Source organism: Myxocyprinus asiaticus, chromosome 9, assembly GCF_019703515.2.
Source record: "Myxocyprinus asiaticus isolate MX2 ecotype Aquarium Trade chromosome 9, UBuf_Myxa_2, whole genome shotgun sequence".
Lineage (NCBI taxonomy): Eukaryota > Metazoa > Chordata > Actinopteri > Cypriniformes > Catostomidae > Myxocyprinus > Myxocyprinus asiaticus.
In genome coordinates, this window is record NC_059352.1 from 14168063 (window position 1) to 14191537 (window position 23475).

General features: G+C 37.5%; 1 protein-coding gene across 2 annotated transcripts in view; it reads left to right on the forward strand.

Annotated features, from left to right (window-relative positions):
• The window catches only part of LOC127446563 (testis-expressed protein 264-like), a 116043-nt gene that overhangs the window by 25791 nt on the left and 66777 nt on the right, over window positions 1-23475 (forward strand). For both annotated transcript variants that reach the window (XM_051707579.1, XM_051707580.1), the window contains exon 2: window positions 1007-1228. In XM_051707579.1, the coding sequence (XP_051563539.1) occupies window positions 1007-1228 (222 nt within the window). The remainder of the gene's footprint in view (window positions 1-1006; window positions 1229-23475) is intronic.

Genomic DNA, 23475 nt, shown 5'->3' on the forward strand with positions numbered 1-23475 from the left:
TCCAAACTTCTTCCATTTATGGATGATGGAGGCCACTGTGCATTGGGACCTTCAATGCTGCAGAAATTTTTCTGTACCCTTCCTCAGATCTGTGCCTCGATACAATCCTGTCTCGGAGGTCTACAGACAATTCCTTGGACTTCATGGCTTGGTTTGTGCTCTGACATGCACTGCACATGCACAATGTTAATTGTGGGACCTTATGTAGACAGTGTGTGCCTTTCCAAATCATGTCCAATCAACTGAATTTACCACAGGTGGACTCCAATCAAGTTGTAGAAACATCTCAAGGATGATCAGTGGAAACAGGATGCACCTGAGCTCAATTTTGAGTGTCATGGCAAAGGCTGTGAATACTTATGTACATGTGATTTTCTTTTTTTTTTTTTTTTTTTTTATAAATTTGCAAAGATTTCAAATAAACTTCTTTCACGTTGTTATTATGGGGTATTGTTTGTAGAGTTTTGAGGAAAATTATTAATTTAATCCATTTTGGAATAAGGCTGTAACATAACAAAATGTGGAAAAAGTGAAGTGCTGTGAATACTTTCCGGATGCACTGTAGGCACAGAAGGCTTCAGAAAATTACACACAACAGTTGAGCACTCAATTAGTAATTAAAAAACTGTTAATATAAACAGATAACGTTTCCAAAATATAATCATCAATCAACATTGGAAATGAATGAAAATGTTACAGCTCAGCACTCTCATGTCAAGACATTCATTGTGTTCTTCTGTGCTTAATTTGAATTTAAACTGAACTTTTGCTGTTGTGTACACATTTTAGATATGCTTGTGTTTTTATGCGCTGCATGTGGATATTTAAATATGTCCTTGTTAAATCACTTGATTGAACAAATTAGTCTGTGGAGGAATTACCGGATAAGTTTAACCTAGTGCTTGATTAAAGTCTAGAGTTTTCCTTTATGAATCCATATTGTTTTTAGATTACTTTGCATGTGTAATATTCAATTTAATGAAATATCTCTCTATTTCTCTTTCAGACTCAGGCAGATCAGTGTCGGTATGTTGTGGGCAGTATACTGAGTGAAAATGAAGAGAAACCTGATGAACAGCTACAGCGTCTGTACGAGAAGTTTGGCTACATGGTCATCTCCTTTCCAGAAGTCACCTGTGCTGTGACGTCCTCATTTCCCAACAGATGTGCTTTGTCTCCTATCTGTGGGGCATATAGAGTCTACCCTGAACTTGAACAGTATATAAAGGTAACAATTGTTTTTTTGTTTTTTTAAATAAAGTGTTTACTTGCACAATTTTGCAATTATTTTGCTAGTAAACACGACAGCGTGTAAGGCCATATAAACACTGTAAATAGTGTTCTTTCATTAGTCATAAGCAGTTTAAGCAAAACCAAGACCTTGGATTTTTACTGTTACTCTGATTTCACTCTGCATGTAAACACTTTTATTGGTGTTTTGTTGGCCTGTTCACAGAATGCACACAGCATTTCTGTTTTACATTTTTTTTTTCATTGTCGGGGTGTTATAATAAGCTGATTTTTGAAAATGATCAGTGTTTTGTTGTACATGTAAACTCTAATCGATAACTAACTAAAGATCTCACTTTGCCATGCAGTTTGCAAGATTCATTTATTACAGAATACGTAATACCAGTAATAAGAAATGCTGATTTATATCTCTCAGTCTCCTGGTGTCTTTTTTAAACATGATACTTTGTAGAGAGAAAATTATTTATGGTAATATAAAGACTCTTTACAGTTTAATTACTTTGGTGGGTTAATATCATTGGTTGTAAATACATTATATACACCATAAAGGTAAAAATCAAAATATCACATTTTCAATATCTATATTTTCAAAATAATGAGTGTATAATATGCAGATTTCCACCTCTGCGGCTATGTCAGTACAGCCCATGGTGTATTATACACCCCAGAGCATTGGTGGTCAATATATGGTACACACCTAATGAAGGACAGTGTTTGGAATTGTATAGAGACCATGCATTTACATAGTGGGGAAAGGGCCTTACTGATAGTATTTTCAACAACATAATATATTTTTCTTATGTGTTTTCTCTCCATAATATAAAAAAAATCAGCATATTGTTGTAGCCTTTTGGCTAAACAATTAGCATGTATTACCTACATTTACCCCTAGGTACACTAAACTACCACTTCTGTAAACTGACAGAAATAACAGATGGCAGGAAATGCACATTGGGGAACCAACATGTCATGGACAGCAAAAATTGCAGTCCGTGTAGCTCACAATATGAGCGAGACAGTCTGTCCTAGATGTTTTGTTGGCACAGGGGTAATCCCATACAGTCACAAAGCGGTCTGTACCAGATGCCCACTTATTTCATTTGGCAAAAATGGAAGAATTTGTCTTCCTACTATCCTTTAAAGCGTAGAATTTCTGTTGAAGGCACAAGTGTACTGGGTGATATAGAACACCCACCATAATATGACTTTAATATTTATTTATTGAGGTTGGGCTCTCATAAACCTTAACCACAGGGGCGGATCTACCGGGATGGCTTGGGGTGGAAAATGCCACCCTAAGAAAAAGCATTGCCACCCCAGCATAAGTCTCCAAATATATTAAATATAAATGTAGTTATATTATCATTGATTTTGACAATGTGTAGGGGTTTATTCATGTCAAACTGCCTAAACTCTCACCGAACGCACAAATGACTACAGACCCATTGATTGATTACAGCAGCAACCAATCCCATGATTGTTTACAGCAGCAGCCAATCACATCATCGACTAATTGTCTACATACTATTGCAGCGTGTGTACTGTGTTTGGGCTCTCACGGTTTGATGAGCTTATTTCCTCAACAACAATGTCCACATGGACAAATACGTGGAAAAAAAGAGGTAAAAGATTAATTTCTCAGTTGTTTCCAAGTATTCACTGAATGATTATTCGATACATCACTGTCAGTTATGGGTTGAGACGGGTGAGACGTGTCCTCACCACTTTTTGAAATGGCTTTCGTCAGGTATGTGTATAATCCACATGAAAAATCTCCAGTTTTTTGTTGGAGTTTCTATTTCATCTGTGTGTGTTTTGACTGGTGATCTGGCGCTGGAATGTGTTATTTTGAATGTTATGATAAGTGTCCGTATCAGTGTTGTTTAATGTCAGCAGTTTTGCCGCAGCTTGCACTCTTTTCCGTGTCCCCCATTGTGATGGCCTTCTCGATCGTATTGTTTGTGTGTATGTAGTGTGAGTGTGTTTGTTTTTGTTGTCTTTTTCTCCTTCTCTCCCTCTCTCTTTTTATCACTCTCAGGTGTGTGGTAACCAGGTGAGCTGATTGTTGATGGGGCGCACCGGTGCGCAGTGTGTTTCCTCCCTATATAAACTGAGTGTTTCATGGCTGGGTTGTGTGATGAGAGGCGGTTGTTCGTGAACGGTGTAATCTCGTTAACAGGCGCTCAGGCGCATTCCGGGTTCCTGCTACTGGAGCGGAGAGTTTGTGGTTGTCGCTGTCTGAATTTCGGAGTTCGCTGTTCTTTCATATACAGAACTGTCAGTTAATATATCTGTGTTTCCGCTGCTCTCGTCTCCCCGCATCTTTTATTGAATTTTATTTTAAAAGTGTAACACCCATCCACTGACGTACAGATGCAATCTTGTTTTATTAAAATAAAAAGTTATATTTGCGCAAATTAGACCACTGAACCTCTAAAAACTAGGGGCAAAAAGTTACCACTAGATCAATCAGTCATGTTCCTAAAGTGCTGATCTATGTATTTATCTACTGATTAACAAAATCCCAAGACTGATAGTTGCAAATATAGAAATGAAATTACCATATTATGTGAAATATTTATTTGGGTGCTTGAATCGGTCATTAAGTATGACTGTTGATCAAAACAGGTCATTTAAAATAATTTTTTACTGTGCATAACATAATTAATATTCATGAGTTTTGCAGCACTGCCCCCCACAGTACAATTGTCTGTACAGTTTATTTTTATTTAAACCTAACTTTGTGTTAATCTTCACTTTCAAATGGATTATTCCAGCTGTTACAATGGTGATAGGCCTACAGGATTTTATTAGCAGAATAACATGGGATTTGCATGCATTTTCCATCCATGGGTATGGGTCCACTTAACAAAGGTGGTGACGTTTAGTCCAGATTGCCAGTTCTATATGTGAAGCATAGGAATTTGTTGATGTGTTTAATAGGCAATGTCTTGGTGCTCTGGAGATAGAAATGTTGTTAGTTATTTTGTATTATGTATATATATATATATATATATATATATATATATATATATATATATATATATATATATATATATATATATTTCATGTTGGCAAATCAGTATCAAAATGTTACTTTGTGGTTCCTGTGGAAATGCATTTGTATCACAAATTCATGGATATTTATAATTTGATAGTGACTCCAATTAATGAACTAGAACTTGTTGCAATGAAGCTTGGTACCTTATTCCATAAGAACTACGCATGGGCACTTGCGTTAGTGTTGTCACCCCTCATAGTCTGCATGCCACCCCATAAAAAAAATTCTAGATCTGCCCCTGCTTAACCATAGTGTCTCCAAGCACAATGCAGCAACAGAACTCTTTCCATCTGCACAGGAATAGCACAGATAATGGCAAAAACTATGATGGAAGAACAGAGAAAGCCACCAATTTCACTTCTTTACCAACACCATTCTTCCTCCTTGCACACTTTCTCTCTTTTTCACACTTTCTCTCCAGCATGATCAGTCGGTAAGTCAGCATGTTGTTTCCGAGAGTTCAGGTACCCTAGGATTGGCCATATTATGCGGACTCACTGACAAGCGGCATCTCCTGTCAGACATTTTTGCATCGGCTCCAGCGTGAGACCCAGGTTTGGATCCCGCGTTGAAACCAGGAAGTAATCGCATTCGCATAATTAGTGACAAATGCAATTTCGGATGTTGCATTTTCCCTTCTAACATTACATTTGTACTTCACTGATGGTTGGGTTTAATTTTGGTGTTTGGATTGTGGGGTACAGTTTATAAAATATGCATTCCTCTTCACCTGTATTACAGCCTGTGCAGCTGAAAACAACTCGCTTTACAACTCCCTTTTGGCACCCCTCCGTGGATATTTCACATGGAAAATGGAGCTCACACGTGCCCATACACCCAACAAAACTTACTGCTTTGGCCACTGGGGCCAGCGTTTCGAATTTCGCTAAGCACAGACCAATTTCAGCTGAAGAAAAGTCAACCTAATGTTTCCGATTTCACTGTGAGATCAGTCTGTTCTATCTCACTCTGCAACTCACACACATACCTACCCTAACTTGGCTTGGCTGACAGCTTATTAAGAGTAGTGCAATAGTTACATGGGCAGTGTGGTGTAGGAATCGGCTCAAGATTTATCTTGCATGATGGGATTGTGTACAGTATGTAAGGGTTTGTAATGTGATGTACAGTATATGGAGCGGCAGAGTGTACAAAGAGTGGAGTGAGTAAATGAATAATGGAGAGAGATTCACAAGTGCGTGTGTGTAAGGCAGGGACATGTCTTCACAATGATTTATTGAATAGGGTCTGGCAGAAGTTGGAGCTCTGAGACTGGCACTTCCTTTATTATGGAACTAATCTAAGGATTCCTGCAAAGGTTGCTGTACACCCACCATTTCCCACAGCACATGCACCATATTTACATTTAGAAGACACTTTTGTTCATAGTCAGCGACAATCATGTGAGCAAATACCAAGACATCTATTTCATGTTTGCATTGTCATATGGAAAATGTAATTTCTAGAGTGTTTGCTCATTTGCAATAAATCGCTGAGATGTTGCTTGTTGGATGTTCCGATATTAAGAAGATTTGTTTTTGCCAGTATTTATGAATTAGAATGTTTGTGAATTCACTCTCTTGACATATGGCACCTAAAGTAAAATGCAATTCTTTGCAGATTAAGAATCTTTAACAGACATCTTGGGGAAGTATGTGTGCTTATGTGTGCTAATGTTCCAAATATCAGCAATGGCAAATTTCACAATATGTTTCCCAACAGATACATACTTGGTCGACGGATATAGGTTTTTCGATGGCAAATAATTAGACAATGGCTGATATAATGCAGATAATAACCGATTGTTTCACTTTTAATTGACTATATCACAATTCCAGTGGGTCAGAAATTTACATTCACTAAGTTAACTGTGCCTTTAAGCAGCTTTGAAAATTCCAGAAAATTATGTCAAGCCTTTAAGCAAATAGCCATTTAGCTTCTGATAGGCTAATTGGAGGTGTACCTGTGGATATATTTTAAGGCCTACCTTCAAACTCAGTGCCTCTGCTTGACATCATGGGAAAATCAATAGAAATCAGCCAAGACCTCAGAAAAAAAAATTGTGGACCTCCAAAAATCTGGATGATCCTTGGGAGCAATTTCCAAATGCCTGAAGGTACCACGTTCATCTGTACAAACACCATAGGATCATGCAGCCATCATACCGCTCAGGAAGGAGATGCATTCTGTCTCCTAGAGATGAACGTAGTTTGGTGCCAAAAGTGCAAATCAATCCCAGAACAACAGCAAAGGACTTTGAAGATGCTGGAGGACACAGGTAGGCAAGTATCTATATCCACAGTAAAATGAGTCCTATATCGACATAACCTGAAAGGCTGCTCAGCAAGGAAGAAGCCACTTCTCCAAAACCACCATAAAAAAGCCAGACTGCAGTTTTCAAGTTCACATGGGGACAAAGATCTTACTTTTTGGAGGAATTTCCTCTGGTCTAATGAAACAAAAATTGAACATTTTGGCTAAAATGACCATCGTTATGTTTGGAGGAAAAAGGGTGAGGCTTGCAAGCCAAAGAACACCATCCCAACTGTGAAGAATGGGGGTGGCAGCATCATGTTGTGTGGGTGCTTCACAAAATAGATGGCATCATGAGGAAGGAAAATGATGTGGATATATTGAAGCAACAGCTCAAGACATCAGCCATGAAGTTAAAACTCGGTCGCAAATGGGTCTTCCAAATGGACAATGACCCCAAGCATACCTCCAAAGTTGTGGCAAAATGGATTAAGGACAACAAAGTCAAGGTATTGGAGTGGCCATCACAAAGCCCTGACCTCAATCTGATAGAAAATTTGTGGGCAGAACTGAAAAAGCGTGTGTGAGCAAGGAGGCCTACAAACCTGACTCAGTTACACCAGTTCTGTCTGAAGGAATGGGCCAAAATTCCAGCAACTTATTGTTAGAAGCTTGTGGAAGGCTATCCAAAATGTTTGACCCAAGTTAAACAATTTAAAGGCAATGCTACCAAATACTAACAAATTGTATGTAAACATATGACTCACTGGGAATGTGATGAAAGAAATAAAAGCTGATATAAATAATTCTCTCTACTATTATTGTGACATTTTCACATTCTTAAAATAAAGTAGTGATCCTGACTGTCCTAAGACAGGGAATGTTTTCTATGATTAAATGTCAGGAATTGTGAAAAACTGAGTTTAAATGTATTTGGCTAAGGTGTATGTAAACTTCTGTCTTCAACTGTACTTACCTTTAAGCCATCACAGATGTGTATGACTTTCCCTCTTCAGCAGAACCGAAGTCAAGATTCTTATAAGCACATTTCAGCGCTGTTTGTCCATACAATGCAAGTAAACAGGTGCCATCAGGCTGCTGGCTATTTGACGGTCCAAAGAGCATATTTAAGCAGCATGAAAGTAATCCACACAACTCCAGTTGATCAATTAATGTCTTCTGAAGCAAACCGATATGTTGGTGTTGGAAACAAATCGATAATTAAAACGTTTTTAACTTTAAATTATTGCTTCCACTGGATTGCTGTTTGAAATGACCTAACTCTCGCATGACGTTCGTTCCTCTGTTGTATACAAGGCACGCGCTTCCGACTTCTCGCGTGAATGCACCATTGTGCCTACGTCATACAACAGCAATGTGATGCTTCGACTGCTGGCACGAAGCGATTTTTTTAAAAAAGTGAATAAAGTTGTAATTATCAATTAATTTTTACACAAACCTATTGATTTATATTTTATGAAGGGGTACCCTCGCAAGGGGATTAACCAACCATCACTTAGTTTTCTACATTAGCTCTACCTTGTGTCTGTATTTCTCCCTCCTGTAGAGTGGACATGTGTTGGAATGGCATGTCTTGTTTCTCTGCCGACCATAGCATTTTGCACAGGGAGATGTGCTCTGTTGTGGCATGGGTCAAACACTGAACTAACTGCCCCTGTGCCAACCCTACTATAGATATTGCCTCATCTGGTCATCCTTTCACTCCTTTTGCTTCTCCATATTCATCACCCTCCCTTGCTGTTCTGAATGCCTTTCCATCTTTTTATTGTTCCCTCAGTTCATCTCTTTGGTATCTTTCTTCTGAAGGCAGATAAATCACTTCTTTACCCTCTATCACTAGTAGACATATTATTCTCAATCTTCTTAGAGGCTGAGCCCTTCCTAAAGATGATACACCACACACACACACCGAGACCATCTGTTAGACAGCGAGAGGGCAGAATATCCTGCTCCCACACAGAAGTTCACTCCAAATGGTAAAAAACTGAATATGTGGGCAGTCCCATTACACAGTAACAGTGATTTTCATTCCAGTTTTTCTGTGTAGCCATTGGAGGATTAACTAAGCCCATTAAAAAAGTGATGAAGAAGTAAGTGATAAAAGAAAGATGAACTGCACTAGAGGGACTTGTGTGAACCCCTACAGATCTCTCGAATGTGTGTAAGTGAAGATCCGACTCTAAAGACAATGTTATAATCCAATTAACAGCATCCCGTCCAATTTACTCTGCTTCTAAATGAAATTTTCCTACCTGAAGATTAAAAGTTTTGGTTGCACTTTATATAAAGTATGTTAAAATGTGTGTTGTTTGAGCTGTTGAGTCTAAATCATCAATTTAGCGGTGGGACTACTGTTCTAGGCAGATGTACTTGATACATTACTGATGTAATTCCTATGGGTGGATTTTTCTCTGTGTGAACAGTCTGTTTTTGGTATCCTGGGCCACAATTAGATTCTTTTTTGCTGTTTACACAGTCTAGGGCTGTCACAGAGGCAAGTGTGATTTTGTCAGGACACCTATTTCACTGACATCTGTCAGGTAGTAGGCCATTTTATGCATGGTATTCTAAAAAAATCAACTTAAATACCAGGTGTTAACGGCAGTCTCTGCTGGCATTCTCGGCTGGCCACCTGCGATTGGTTACAGATGCTGTTGACAGAGCTTAACTCGTATTGAACTCGTAACATTCCTTTTATATAATCAACAGCTGTTATTGTACACTCTTTTATTTGCTCTCTCACCAAGGTAATCTAGATAAAAATGTGTTTGATATATACTTTGCATATGCTAAAGCCTTTTCGTAACACATTCACTGGGTCTTAATAATTGCACAATGACTCCACCCACCATAACTGTTACCTGAACGACATTCTGATTGCGTTTCCCCCTGGTCCAATCAGATCATGAATAATGCATCTCTATCCCTCCCCATCCCCTTTGATTTTATTATTTGTTGAATTAAACATGAAAAATTGGTTGTGGTTGTACACAGTATCCACATTTAATGAGCTCTCCACTGTGTGGACAGCTGGAGGAGACTTATGGTGAATCTGAGGGGCCAAAAAATTGATCTAATAAAAAGATTGAATGGATTTAAAAACATGGTGATTAGTGACACTTATGGTGATATTCATCTCAAAAGTTAACACTTTTACAAATTGTCCATATATTATTTTTATTTTTTTTACATATTTAGCAAAATGTTTAACTTTATGAGGTATATGCGCTAGTACATTGGGGGAATCCCGGAGTTTTACATAAGAGGGAAATCCCAATATTGCTGCGCAATTCTGCTGCAGGTCGCTATAGAAGGTTAAGCTAACAAACACAGCAACAACGCTGGAATATCTGGAAATAAAGCAAAGCAACAGATGATAAAATAGCAAAGTCTTCCTCGGATACCATGTTTGTTATTTACACAAGCGTCGTGGGAAAGTTACGTTGCTGTGGAGAAAGCTGCATACTGACAGAGCCGCATGTATACAAGAATAAAGTGAACGCTGCTTATACAATGCATGTAAACCAGAACGCCGCTTTCTCGCAATACGCCGCTTTCTCACAATAAGCCGCTTTCTCGCAAAAAGCCGCTTTCTGGTGTCCATGTAAACGTAGTCATTTAATGTCTGGTATTCAAAAGCTAATTTAAATCTGAAAATAAACTTACATGTGCAAGTAAAATTACATTTATTTTACTACTGTCCTGTCCTATTGTCCAGTGCCAAACTGTTTTTGTGTCAAATCAGTAATTTGTTCTTCATGCAACATATTCTGTAGATGTACAGAACTTTTGTCTGAATTTAAAAATCTGGAAATAAACAAAGGATTTAGATTTTTTTTTTTTTTTTTTTTTTTTTTAACAAAGAATTGAAATAAAGAAAATATGTCTTTAAAGCAAAAACATTTCAAATTCATGGTAATTATTCAACTTTTCACTCAAATTATCATGCTGATAATATAATTTGTAATGGAAAAAGTATGTGTTCAACTAAAATAATGCAAAATAAAGTAATTTTCACTAGTGGTGAAATTAGTTGGTGGTGAAGTTGTGTTTACAAGAATATACTGACATGGTACCATGGTGCAGTGCAGTATCAAATGGTAATACCATGGTACTGAATGATATTTACATGGTACTCCATTGAACTTAAAAGAATACCATGGTTCATTTCCACAAAACATTTTATGAGTGCTGTTATTACTTACTGCTTTCAGTCTTATGGCTGTAAGAGAAAAAAAGCTAATCTTTCTCAAAAAACACACATGCAGAACATTTGAATTTGAGCATCTACACATGCATTGGAGAGACAAAGAGATCATGACTTTCTGATATGTATAACAAGGTAATAGTCATGTTATCAGTGTACTCGAGCTTATTCTAACATAGAGAGTGAGAGAGAGCAAATAGAGGTAAAAGGAGAGTTAGAAGTGAAGCTGACCACAGGCTGCTTTTTCATGCTGTATCTGGCCGCTCTTGAGTGAGTGTGTGCATGTGTGGGTGGGCTGGCTGACAGGCTGTTTCGAGTTGTTTGATCCTCACAGGTAGTTCTACATCTTTAATGAGACCTCACCACCCCTCCCCCAGGGCAGTGGTGGCTCAGTGGTTAAGGCTCTGGGTTACTGACCAGAAGGTCGGGGGTTCAAGCACCACACCCCAGCACCGCCACTGTTGGGCCCTTGAACAAGGCCCTTGACCCTGTCTGCTCTAGGGGCACCGTATCATGGCTGACCCCGCACTCTGACCCCATCTTAGCTGGGATATGTGAAAAAATAATTTCACTGTATATATGCAAAATGTATAATGTGTGACAATAATAAAGGCTTTCTTCTTTCTTTCTATCTGTCACTTTCTTTACCTTTTCTTGGCCTTTCTTTGTCCCTCAGGCCCCATTTACACCTGGTATTAACATCCGATCAAAAGCGGACAACATTAAATACAGGTGGAAACTGGGTCCATTGCAACTTGGAGATCCATTGTGGTCTGATCACTCAAACCAACTGTCTCCCTTTCTCTCTCTTAGTAAAGTTTAAGTATATAGTTGTGGTTACAGACTCAGATGGCTTTAAATTGCACGCCACTCAGTAGTAATGACTATTGTTGTCTTTGTGTGTTCATAGAGAAGGGAGATACAGAAGCGAGTGATAGATCTCACATGAGTGAGCGAGTCTGTCTTAGTCAGTCAGACAGTATGTCGATGAATTAATCATTTAGTGAGCCGATCAGTGAATGCGTTGACGCTGAGTGCATTTGTGTGTGCATATGCATTCTTGTGAAGTCATGGATTTACGCCAGATATGGCTTCTTCATAATTATCTGGGAGTAGTGTGTACATGTCTGTGCTGTCACTGGCTAACATAATGTCTGCATTATCATGGACCACTGAAGCCTGACCCATTAACAGAGATGTGTCTATCACAGCTGTAAAGCAAGGTGGGCTTTATAGTGAATGCTTCCAGTGCCTGGATATGTTCACATATTCGCTTTCTTCTTGAGGTTAAGTTCAATAAAAAATTCCTTCTGGCAAAAGTGATTCGCAGAACAGATAAATGGTAAATTGAACTAAAAATAGCATAGTTAGTGGTTTAGTGGTAGTGTTTAGATTCCAATAAAGGGATAGTTCACACAAAAATGAAAATTCTGTCATTCTGTCTTACTGTTCCAAACACTTAAGACTTTCTTTCTTCTGTGGAACACAAAAGGAGAAGTGAATGACAGAAAAGGTGAACATTTTTCTGTGAACTGTCCCTTTAAAATCAAATAAAGCCTTTTGCAATTGCATTCTTATTTTGGCAGTACCATGGTAAAGTTATGGTACCAGATGGTAATACCATGATAATAAATTATTACCATATGCATATACCATGGAATTTACATGGCACCCCTAGGTACTTCATGAAATTCCATGGTATTTTTTCATTGTACAGGTCTAATTATTTTATTTTTTTACAGTTTTACTTTTTATTTATTTATTTATTTATTTAAGTAAAATACATTGCAGGTCTTCATCACTGGCATTTGGACAGCCAAATAGATACTCGTTTTCTGTTGCAGCTTTAGTACACTCTGGTTAGTTTTACCATTTTAGGTCCCAGATGACTCAAGAGGGTGAATTCACTAAGAATGAATTGCGGGGGCCTGGGTAGCTCAGCGAGTATTGACGCTGACTACCACACCTGGAGTCATGAGTTCGAATCCGGTTGCTAGGGAAGGTAGCTAGGTTTTTCTAATTTGATATTATATACTGTATCTCAGGGTGTAAATAAGGTAGCTCTGAAAAAAAGAAAAAAAAAATTGTTTTGTTCCCAATCATGTTACCTGTATCTGAATAAAACTTTGTGTTGATACGACAAAGCAATCAAAAGTTATAGCATTATAAAAACATGTATCCTAGTGTCCAAAAATGTCTCAAAGTCTACCACTATATTTTTTCCTATGAGTAAAACAAATAGTCAGGTTGTATTCTACTCTTTGAGAGCTTTCCAACGACATATGACACATGGCTATTTGATCAGTTTGATGTTTTTACCAATTACAATAATATGTACAGTACAGTGCAAAATTATTAATAAATTATCAAAACGGAACACTTCCGATTTGTCTGCAAATTTCAAAGCACTTACAAATTTCCAAATTTCAAAGCAGCCTACATGCATTGTAAAGTAGAGCTTCTAAACTTTACTTTAACGTCAAGATTGTAGTTATTAATATTTTGATGATACTTTTTTCTCGTGGGTTGAATCCTAGCTTAAAGGGTTAAATAAAACAAATTTTACCTAGTGCTTTCATCTGGCTGTAATAGTGCAACGTAAATTGCAGCAGGTAGGCCTGTCACGATTATTAAATAACCATCTGATCGCAGTTATTTGATCTAACCGTGGTTATTTGAGACAGCCATGTTTATTGGGCATTAAAATTCCAATCACATTTTAATTCCCAAATAAGGGAATTATAAGTGAATATACTGTATAAATGCCATGAATGGTGCGTTTGTGTGTCATACAGTTGAACTCCGAGTCACTGAGCCGCACCGCAGAGGTCAACCAGCTCCTGTCCTGAAGAGTGCGTTAAGCGCTCTGATGCATGCGCTGTGAGCAGAGGCTCGTGCCAAACTCCCGCAAAAATATAAACAAACATGCATGAATTTTGATAGTGACTGCAGAGTGCTCCGGATTCACTTTAAACGATCGTGTAATGGCAAATGTTCCTGGTTCATACACGCTGTGTTAATGACACACAGTGACAAAGAGAAGGAGATGCAAGCTTACTCTATTTCTGTGGAGTGATTAAATGATGACACAAAATCTCAAAGCTTTTGCTTCATGACAAACAAGGGCTCATGAGTTGTTTAATCAGAGCATTAAAATAACCTGTGAAATAGAAGAAACTAGGAAAGAAATATTTTACTATTGCATAATATCATTAAAATGTAATATAAATATAAAAATTATCTTATTTTTTATTAAAAAAAATGAGTTAAATTAAAATTGATCAAAAAATTAGACATATTTTAAATATTTAGAAATATTTTGATATTTAAAACCTTTGTCATTATGCCATTCACAAGTTTTTAAGCCTTAAAAGGAAATAATAGTTTATCCCAGTTTTATTATTTGATTTATATATTTGAAGTTAAATATGTAAAATTGACTTCTTAAGGTGCATGAAGCACACATGCAGAAAAAAAGCACACCTTAAAAAATGACAATTTATATGACAATTAATAGTGAAAGCCCTTAACGAGACAATTAATCATCGCAATTATTTTTTGACAATTAACCGTCAGCCAAATTTCAGAATCGTGGCAATTTTCAGGCAATTTTTGTGAATGAAGCGCAGTCTATAATAAGCCTCATTTACTTAAAATGATGTGCTTTTCTAGCTGTGAGATGTGATTCACACCCCTTTCAAAGAGTGACCCTAGTCACCACTGTGAAATCACAAGCTCAGCATTCAGAAATAGAATCAGACCCATAAACAACCTGAAGTGTATACTTATATACCTGTATTTTTTTATTTTTCTTACAGGTTAGTTCACCCAAAAATGAAAAATGTGTTACCATTTACTCACCATCATGTTGTTCTAAACCTTTAGACTTTCTTTTGTGTGGAAAAAAAGATGCAATAAAAGTCAATTGTGACTGAACTGTCAGTCCCAAACATTCTGCCTTACATCTCCTTTTGTGTTCCATGGAAGGAAGTTAGGTTTGGAACAACATGATGGTGAGTAAATGATGACAGAATTTTTGATTTCTGTTTAACTATCCTTTTAGGGTTAACATGATAATGGATAAAGAGAACAGTGCTCTAGCAAGCCAGTTGAAATATGGTGAACAATGACCCGCATTTTGTTGCCTCGAGACCATTACTGTCTGAGACAGTATATAGATCAGTCGGATTTGTGTTAACCCAGGTTCCCATTTACGGTCTTCAGTATTTAGGTGATAAGTTGGCATTGATAGAAGTGAGACCCAGAGGGAGTGTGGTTTAGGGATCAGACCAACACCCTTGACCATTAATGATTATCTGATGACTGAATAAAGTAGTATACCATCTCTGTTTATCTCATGGAATATTAGATGTGCTTGTATAATATATAATGTACTCCAAAGACAATGTGCTTAGAGCTGGTTTGAGACAGATAAACCAAGTGTACCTTTATACTGTTTGTCTGTTGCCTATAGCTTTTCCCTTGGTCCTCGGTTTAGGTCTTTTAGTCATTTTAGGTTTAGATTAGATTTGTTTTCAGTGAGATCAATAGGTCTTCAGACTAATAAATGTGACTAAAATCATACCGGTCTACCCAGTCATCTTTTATAGCATTGACAGGACTCAACAATGCAAGACCATAATGCATTTTAAATGTGCCTTAATGCAGGCTAAATATAATGTAACCGAAAGCCTTAGGGATGAGATTGGGGAAGCACATATGAAGAACAAGTCGTAGAAATTCAGGGTTCATTGAGTCAGAATGTTGACGAAAGACCTTACATTTGAATCCTGGTCACCCTTGGGGCTATATAGTCCTAATGGAACTACCTGGCAGTATACTTGAAGTTGCAGTATATCTGAAGAAATATTCTGGGTTCAATACAAGTTAAGCTCAGTTGACAGCATTTGTGGCATAATGTTGATTACCATAAAAAATTATTTCGACCCGTCCTTTTCTTAAAAAACCCCCCCAAAAATCTTGGAGTGAATGGGGCCAATCCGTAAACATTAAAATACTCACAGTTTCAAAAGTATAGCCACAAGACGTAAACAATATGCGTGTTAACATGATTTTGGTGTGATAAAATCGCTTACTAACCTGTGTAAAGTTATATCCAATTTTACACTTTGTTGCTGGAACGACGTAACGCTGTAAACCCTAAAATTACCACAAAAACGACTTTACAGCTCAAATAACACACAAGTTTAACAGAAGAATTAATGTAAGTGCTTTAATTAAATTATAAGCTTCACAGTTCTTTTAAACCCTTCAAAAATTGGCCCAAAAAGTGCCTCACTGTAACCTCGATTTTTGCTCTTTATTTTTAAAGAAAAGGAGGAACGTGTCAAAATAAATTTTTGCGGTTATCAACATTGTGCTGCAATTGCTGTCGGTTGAGCTTAGAGAGCTGTCGTGAGAGCTGCTCATAATGTGACACATGGAACAGTCAAATATTGTAGTCTAATAAAACATCATATAATGTGCAATAATATAAAGAAATATAGGTTATACAATCATACGAAATGACCCTGTTGCTGAGTTCGAACAGACTTTGACACTTTTGCTGTATTGTAAAATTGTGCCTTCTTAATGTTGCACCAACACCCCTTTAATTTCCTTAATAAGCCATCACACAGTGCTGTCTATCATCAGAGATATTTAAAGAGGCATAAATCACATCCCACTTTTCTTAACCACAGTTATTAAGTCCAAAACACAATGCAGGTCTCCCAGCGCTGTAAAGAAGTAGTTATGCTTGTCCAAAGAGAGAGAAATGTGGTATTGCTGGCGACCGGGGCGCTGGTATTTTCAGCTGTTATTGTACACTATGGGGGGCACATCTTTAGGGTACAGGTCCAGCAGAGAAGATTGAGGTACGTGGGGAGACAGGCAGAAATCACAGGGCTCCACAGCCATAAGTAAACCATTAATTTTGGCACTGTGCGTTTCACCTAAATTAGACTGATTCAACATTTATGGAATGAAAGAGTCTTTTTGTAATGTGTAATCATATTAAAATTGTTTTGTGCTTTTACAATGGAGTGTTTTTTCGCCTCGTAAGCATTCCAGCTCAGGTAATGTTTTGCAATTAGAACTCAGGCAATTAGAATGAAGCCACAAATCAAATAGTAAAAATACTTTGTCCGTAAAAGCATTGATTAATGTTTTCTTATCATAAAGGATGTATTTAATACCTAGTAAGTAGTTTTCTACAGACAGTGTATATAAAAAGGTACAAAATGGAACATAATAATTTTTTATATCTGTTATTAGTGGCCTACAGTTATAAGTAATGGCTCTTAATTATAGTAATGCTATTAAATGATCATTAATTTATGTTTTTTCATTTTTATTTAGGCAAAACTATGCTTATGGTAATAGACAAAAAAATGACATGGCTGCAAAATTATTACCACAATAAATATGATACCTCAATCCTGATTTTAAGATGTTTGAATGACTAATTGACTAGACATTGTTATGAATAATGTATAATTAGGCTCCGTTATGTTCACAAGACCCTGGTCAGACATGTTTCCTCGCTTCGCATTCAGAAGCTCAGAACTGCTGGATAATATTGCGGGTACAAATATAGTTCACAACATGAAGCAGTTTAAACCTTTTTTTACTGCAACAATTTATTTAAGCAGTGTGAGACAGAATCAGGAAAAGACTTAAATCTCTCCACAACACCTCACAAATACAGGAGTATTACTCGCAGCAGAGGATTAAATGTCTGACAGTGATCGTTTTGATTTGGTGCTTTGATTGCTGTAACAGGAGCACATAAAAGGACTAAACATAAGCATTAAGAGATTAACCTTCTTGCAGAAGGTTAACTGTCCTGATGAGCAATCGACCCCACTAATACACTACTTAGTTGTTGGACAACTCGATTAGTCGACCATCCTGACACATGCCTAATACATAGTACATAGGAGTGAATCATAATTGCATAGCAGAAAATATATAAATAGTAGGGCTCTATACTCATTCTGATCTGAGATCAGCTGCTTTTGCAGCCCAAATCCTGACTTGTTTACTTTGTATCGAGCAGGGAGCAAAGGAGGGCATATCTCTCTGGTTTGAGTTTACAGTGTGTGTGTGTGTGTGTGTGTGTGTGTGTGTGTGTGTGTGTGTGTGTGTGTGTGTGTGTGTGTGTGTGCGCGTGCTATAATATATGAAATCACCACTCTCCCACATAGTGAAGATCTCGACATACTTATGTGAGCCCTGCAAGTTTCTATGAGAGCACTGATTATATGATGTAGATTAAGACAGACGATTGGCCCTTCACACCCTGTGGCTTACCATCAGATGCTTTTGTTCTCTGCTTTTATGCTGGAGAAGGTCATGTTTAGACTTTCATTGCCCTAGCATGTGAGAGAGAGTGTGTGTTTCATCTTGCATTGTTTTAAAGGAAAAGCTCACACAAAATGAAATCCATTATTTGCTCACCCTCATGTTATTCCAAACCCATATGATTTTATTTTTTTCTGTAAAACACAAAAGAAGCTTTTGAGGAATCTTCCTGCAACTCTTTGCACACAGCAACAGTTCAGTGACCACGTCTTTTAGGCTCCAAAGAGTAAAAATAGGCCAAAAAAGCACCTTAAAAGTAGTCCATATGACCATATGTGCAATATATTACAAGGCTTCTGAATCCATATGATTGGTCTTTGTGAGGAACAGACTGAAATTTTAGTTATTCATTGATAATCTTCCCCTCCAGTGAAATGTTAATTTGAGAACCTCTGCGGCTAGAAGATCATCGAGTCAGTGAATTAAACTGGTGAATTGGTTCAGTCTAATTTGTGAACCGGATCAACTTGCTCATTGAAAAGAACCGGTTCAATAGAATGATTTGTTCCTGAATCGGACTAGGGCTGTCAAATTCAAATTTGAATATTCGTAGAACTTAAGAAAAAAATGCACATTCGAATGCAAATTTTCGATGTGTGCCAAGGACTGACAATGATTTCAAATCGATTGCATTTTTGCGCTAAAAAAGGCTAGACAAATACAGTTCAACAGAAAGCAGGTGTCTCAAGATGCTTTTTAAATTAGACACAGCATCTAAAAAATAGCGCTCCTGCATGAGACGCTGAATAAACAAAAACAAAGATAAACAAAGACGTTCGTCTAGCACACAATTACATGGAAAACAATTGGATGGTTGCAAAAGTGTTCGGTATGAACAGCCCCTTACGGTAGGTGGAGGTCTTTGGTCGTTGTGTCTTGCTCTCTCGTTTCTCAAATTAAGCAATGCGCTTTTAAACGCTTTGTCAGGAAAGGAGTTTAACTTGGAAATGTGTATCTCGAGATCCTTGCGTTCGGTTTCAGTCTGTTGTGTTCTGTCGTTTTGAACAATCCCTGGCCTGGACTCGTAGTCTGAGCCGCCTCACCATCGAGTTCAGCCGCATACCACTGCTATCTGGGAATATTGCTACCCTACATACAACTGCAATGAATAAAAAAACAATGTGGTATTCTGCTGTTGTTATGAAGGTTGAGTCTGGGGTAGTATACTTTGTGTAACACCATGCAAGCTGTCTGTTCAAGCGTAAAACTTTAAAAAAAATTATTTTATGCTCATTAGTTGAAAATCGAGTGCTCTTTTTTAACAGCCAAGAATGTTCTTTGAAATAATATAACAAGGTGCTGTATGGTTTATTATTTATTCAATGCACCCTCTTGTGGACTAGGGAAACAACATCAATTTAAAAATCAGCTGACTTTAAAATTCAAATTGAATTCGAATTTTGAAAATATTGAAGGTAAAAATTCAAATTTAGTTTCTCTGCCCAATTGACAGCCCTAAATTGGACTGATCTGGTTCAATTCAACCTGATCTGGAGTAAACAGATATCAGTGAGTACTTTCATTTCAGTCTGTTCCTCACCAAAAGCAATCATATGACTTCAGAAGACTTGGACTATAACGCACAAGTCATATGGACTACTTTTATTGAGCTTTTTTCAGTTTTGGAGCTTGACAGATGTGGACACTATGAACTCTGTATGGAAAATCTGAGTGAATATTCTTCAGATTCTCCTTCTGTCTTTAGGTGGAAAAATATTTTTGGACGAAATGAGCGTTACTAAATGATACATTTCATTTTGAAGATAACTATTCCTTTATGTGTGCATATACTATGTTACACAAAGTAAGCGTGCAAGTGTTTGTGTGTGCGATGGTTTGCTTGAGAGCTTTTCATGGATCTTGAAACCCAACAATGCGAATGGCAGTTTCACTGAGCTACTTGATTAAATTATGAAGACCAATTGATTGCACTCTTACAGCGGTTTCTGTCATGCAGTTGAACATGCTGAGGCCCTAATTTGATCACTCGATGACTAATCTAATCTGTGTTATAGCGATTACAGGTGATTGGGATTAATAGAAGTGATAGAGTGGAGAGAAGATTGTGGGATGATTTGGATGGTGTAAGTGTGTCTGCCTGATCGATGTTCATTAGAGAAAAAGTGGAGAATTGTGTTACCCGACACCTTTTCCCCCTTTAAAGCGTCCAGGGGCCACAAGAGTATTCATCAGTCACTATTTGTCTTTCCTGTGTGGAAACTGGTGGACAAAACCTGCAATTACTGTCTAAACAATTGCCTGTTTGCCTTTGTCAGCTTGTCTTCAGTAACTGCTGTCTGAAATCTGACAGGAAACTGAACATCCCATTCTTCAAAAATCATGCCAATATGATCCCAGTTGCAATCGTAAGTAATTCAATGATTCCAGTTTCTATTCTGGTTCCTCTTAATGATTCCGTTTCCTTAAAGGGATAGTCCACCCCAAAATGAAAATCCTCTCATTTAATTACCCTCAGGCCCTCCCAGATGTGTATCTTTCTTTCTTTCCTCTGCTGAGCACAAACGAAGATATTAAGAAAAATATCTCAGCTCTGTTGGTCAATACAGTACAAGTGAATGGTGGCCAGAACTTTGAAGATCCAAAAAGCATATATAGACAGCATAAAAGTAATCCATACAGTATGACTCCAGTGGTTAAATTTATATCCTCTGAAGCAAATGATACGTCTGGGTGAGAAACAGATCAATATTTCAGTCCTTTTTTACTATAAATCTCCACTTTCACATTCTTCTTTTGTTTTTGGCAATTTGCATTCTTTGTGGGTATCGCCACCTACTGGGCAGGGAGGAGACTTTATAGTAAAAAAGGACCTAAATATTGATCTGTTTCTCAGTGTTCTTTTAGTTCTTTTGAGAAATATTTGTAAAGAAGAAATGCAATTCTAAAAAGAACAAGCTGATAAAAGTAATTTGTTCAAAGCGCTGTATGTTTTGTGAAGTAGATTCAAAAGAACCGACTCATAAGAGTCATTTGTTAAGGAATTGGGCTGCACTGTTTGAACTGTATATTCAAAAGGACCTACCCATAAGAGTCATTTGTTCTGGAATCAAACCATGGTAGCACAGGAAACAGTGTCAGAGTATTTTAGCACACTGTCGCGTCCGCATCAGTGGAAGAATGCATGTTCATTTTGGAACATTTTAAAAACTATAGTAATTACACTTGGCAAAATAACCACATTCCATTTATTGACCGATGCCGTTAATCAGTCTAGCCAAATATTGGCCAATTAGCCTAATCAACCTGCCTGATGCATGTATCAGTAATAACCAGTCTTTATAAAGCTACATATAACCTTGAACAATTATTAAGTGTGAAAGTAACTCCACTAGAAAGAACCATTTAGAGATAGTATGATCGTTTTATCTTTTTTGAGTGAGCTCATGATCATTATAAGAGGTTAACAAAGTTCAAAAGCTTCTCTGCAGTTTCCTGTCTATTCCCTACATATCAGATCTACCCTCAAATACCACATTAGCATCTTCAAGAGCCACTCTATTCTCCTCGCACCCTTATGGGTCTCCAAACCCCCCTTGCTCTTGCCTTTCTTACTATTCAATCTCTATTCACCTATTGCTCTTTGCTGTTCTCTGTGTACCACTGTGGTCTCTGAGGAAAACTCTTTATATGTTTGTCAGGTTTTAGCATTTGAGGGAGCTGCCTGGGTTGCCATTTTGTTGTTGTTCTGTCAGATGTTTCTAAATGGATTTAAACAAATTGTTGCAGTTTAGATAGTGATAAACACCTCAAAGGGTTATATTCGGTGTGTCTAAGCAATTTTTTTTTGTTGTTGCTATATTTCATCGTATTAAATTTGACAATATATCAAACCTACAGAAAGTAAATTAAGCATTCAAATGCTATCAGTTATGATGTCTTGCTATTATTCTGGCAACCTTTTCAACTTTATTGAGGCAGTTTGAAGCTTTTGATGCTAGAAACTATTGTGGCACATTGTGCAGTGGAAGAGTGGTCTTTTTGTTCCTGTGTTGAATAGAATGGTCCCTCAGGTCCCTCTTGACTCCTTACGGAGGCTAATAGAATATTAAAGTACAGATATGCTATTTTACTTTAGGGTTATTTGTTACAAAGGCATCATCCACCAGGATTTACAATTGAATGGGTCTTTTTGTAAAATGGTCATGACTTTACAGATGAATAGAATCAAAAACAGACTGCTTTGAAGGGCTAGACTGTAATCCACCCTCTACGGACACGTTGGAGAAAGAATCGCCATTGGCTTGCAAATTTTAGTTTTTACTCTTCAGACTTTTGAAAACATGCAAGCGTATTGCAACTAATAAAAGATATTAAGCAAACCGGGAAGAAGGCATCTTAATATACTGTATATGCATGACGAACTCATGACGAGTGCAGTTTTTTGACGTATTTCGTACTGAAACAGAAAGTTAGGGCAGGACATGTTGAACAAATCGTCACATATAAAAAAAATAGCCAATAGGATTTAGTTTACAGCCACGCACTCAAACCTTTTCCACCATGCTGCTTATTTCAGAACTGCTTACTGGGGAAACTTAAGAAGTGATCTCAATACTGGCCAGCTTTTCCAAAGATTTAAGAACCGAATGATGATCTAACTGACAATACTAATCCATAACCAGCCCACAAACGCACACTGCACATCGCAGCCTTTGTTTACAATGAGGCTGGAGCCGCAAGTCCAATGCAGATGAATTAGAAACAAGCGAAGGAAAAGATAACATATCCATGTTTTGAATCACAATACACTAAGCATAAAGAATAACATACACTTACACTAGCTGTTCATCCCAAGAAACCTCCTGCTGCACAAAAAATATAAATAAGCTCCAGCAACTCTTCACGTCCAGCTCCTGCGTTGGTGCATCCCATTCAGAAGTGATCCCCATTCCCTTCAAAGACAATTACCCTCCACTGTGAGAGCTTCAGATGACTGAAAGCTGATAACGGTCAGTCAGAACTCACTTTTTAAGCTATTCTTCTTGGAAATTCTTTATGTTCTAATTCTTCCAAATCAACAAGGCTTTTCCATTTGCATCACTGTCCCTCACTGGATGTTTTTTGCTTTCGGAGTAAATTCTAAACACTGTTGTGCTTGAAAATCCCAGGAGATCAGCAGTTACAGAAATACTCAAATCAGCCCACTGGCACCAACAATCATCCATGCGATTTATCTAATCAGCCAATCGTGTGGCAGCAGTGCATAAAATCATGCAGATATGGGTCAGGAGCTTCAGTTAATGTTCACATCAACCATCAGAATGGGGAAAAAATGTGATCTCAGTGATTTGGACCG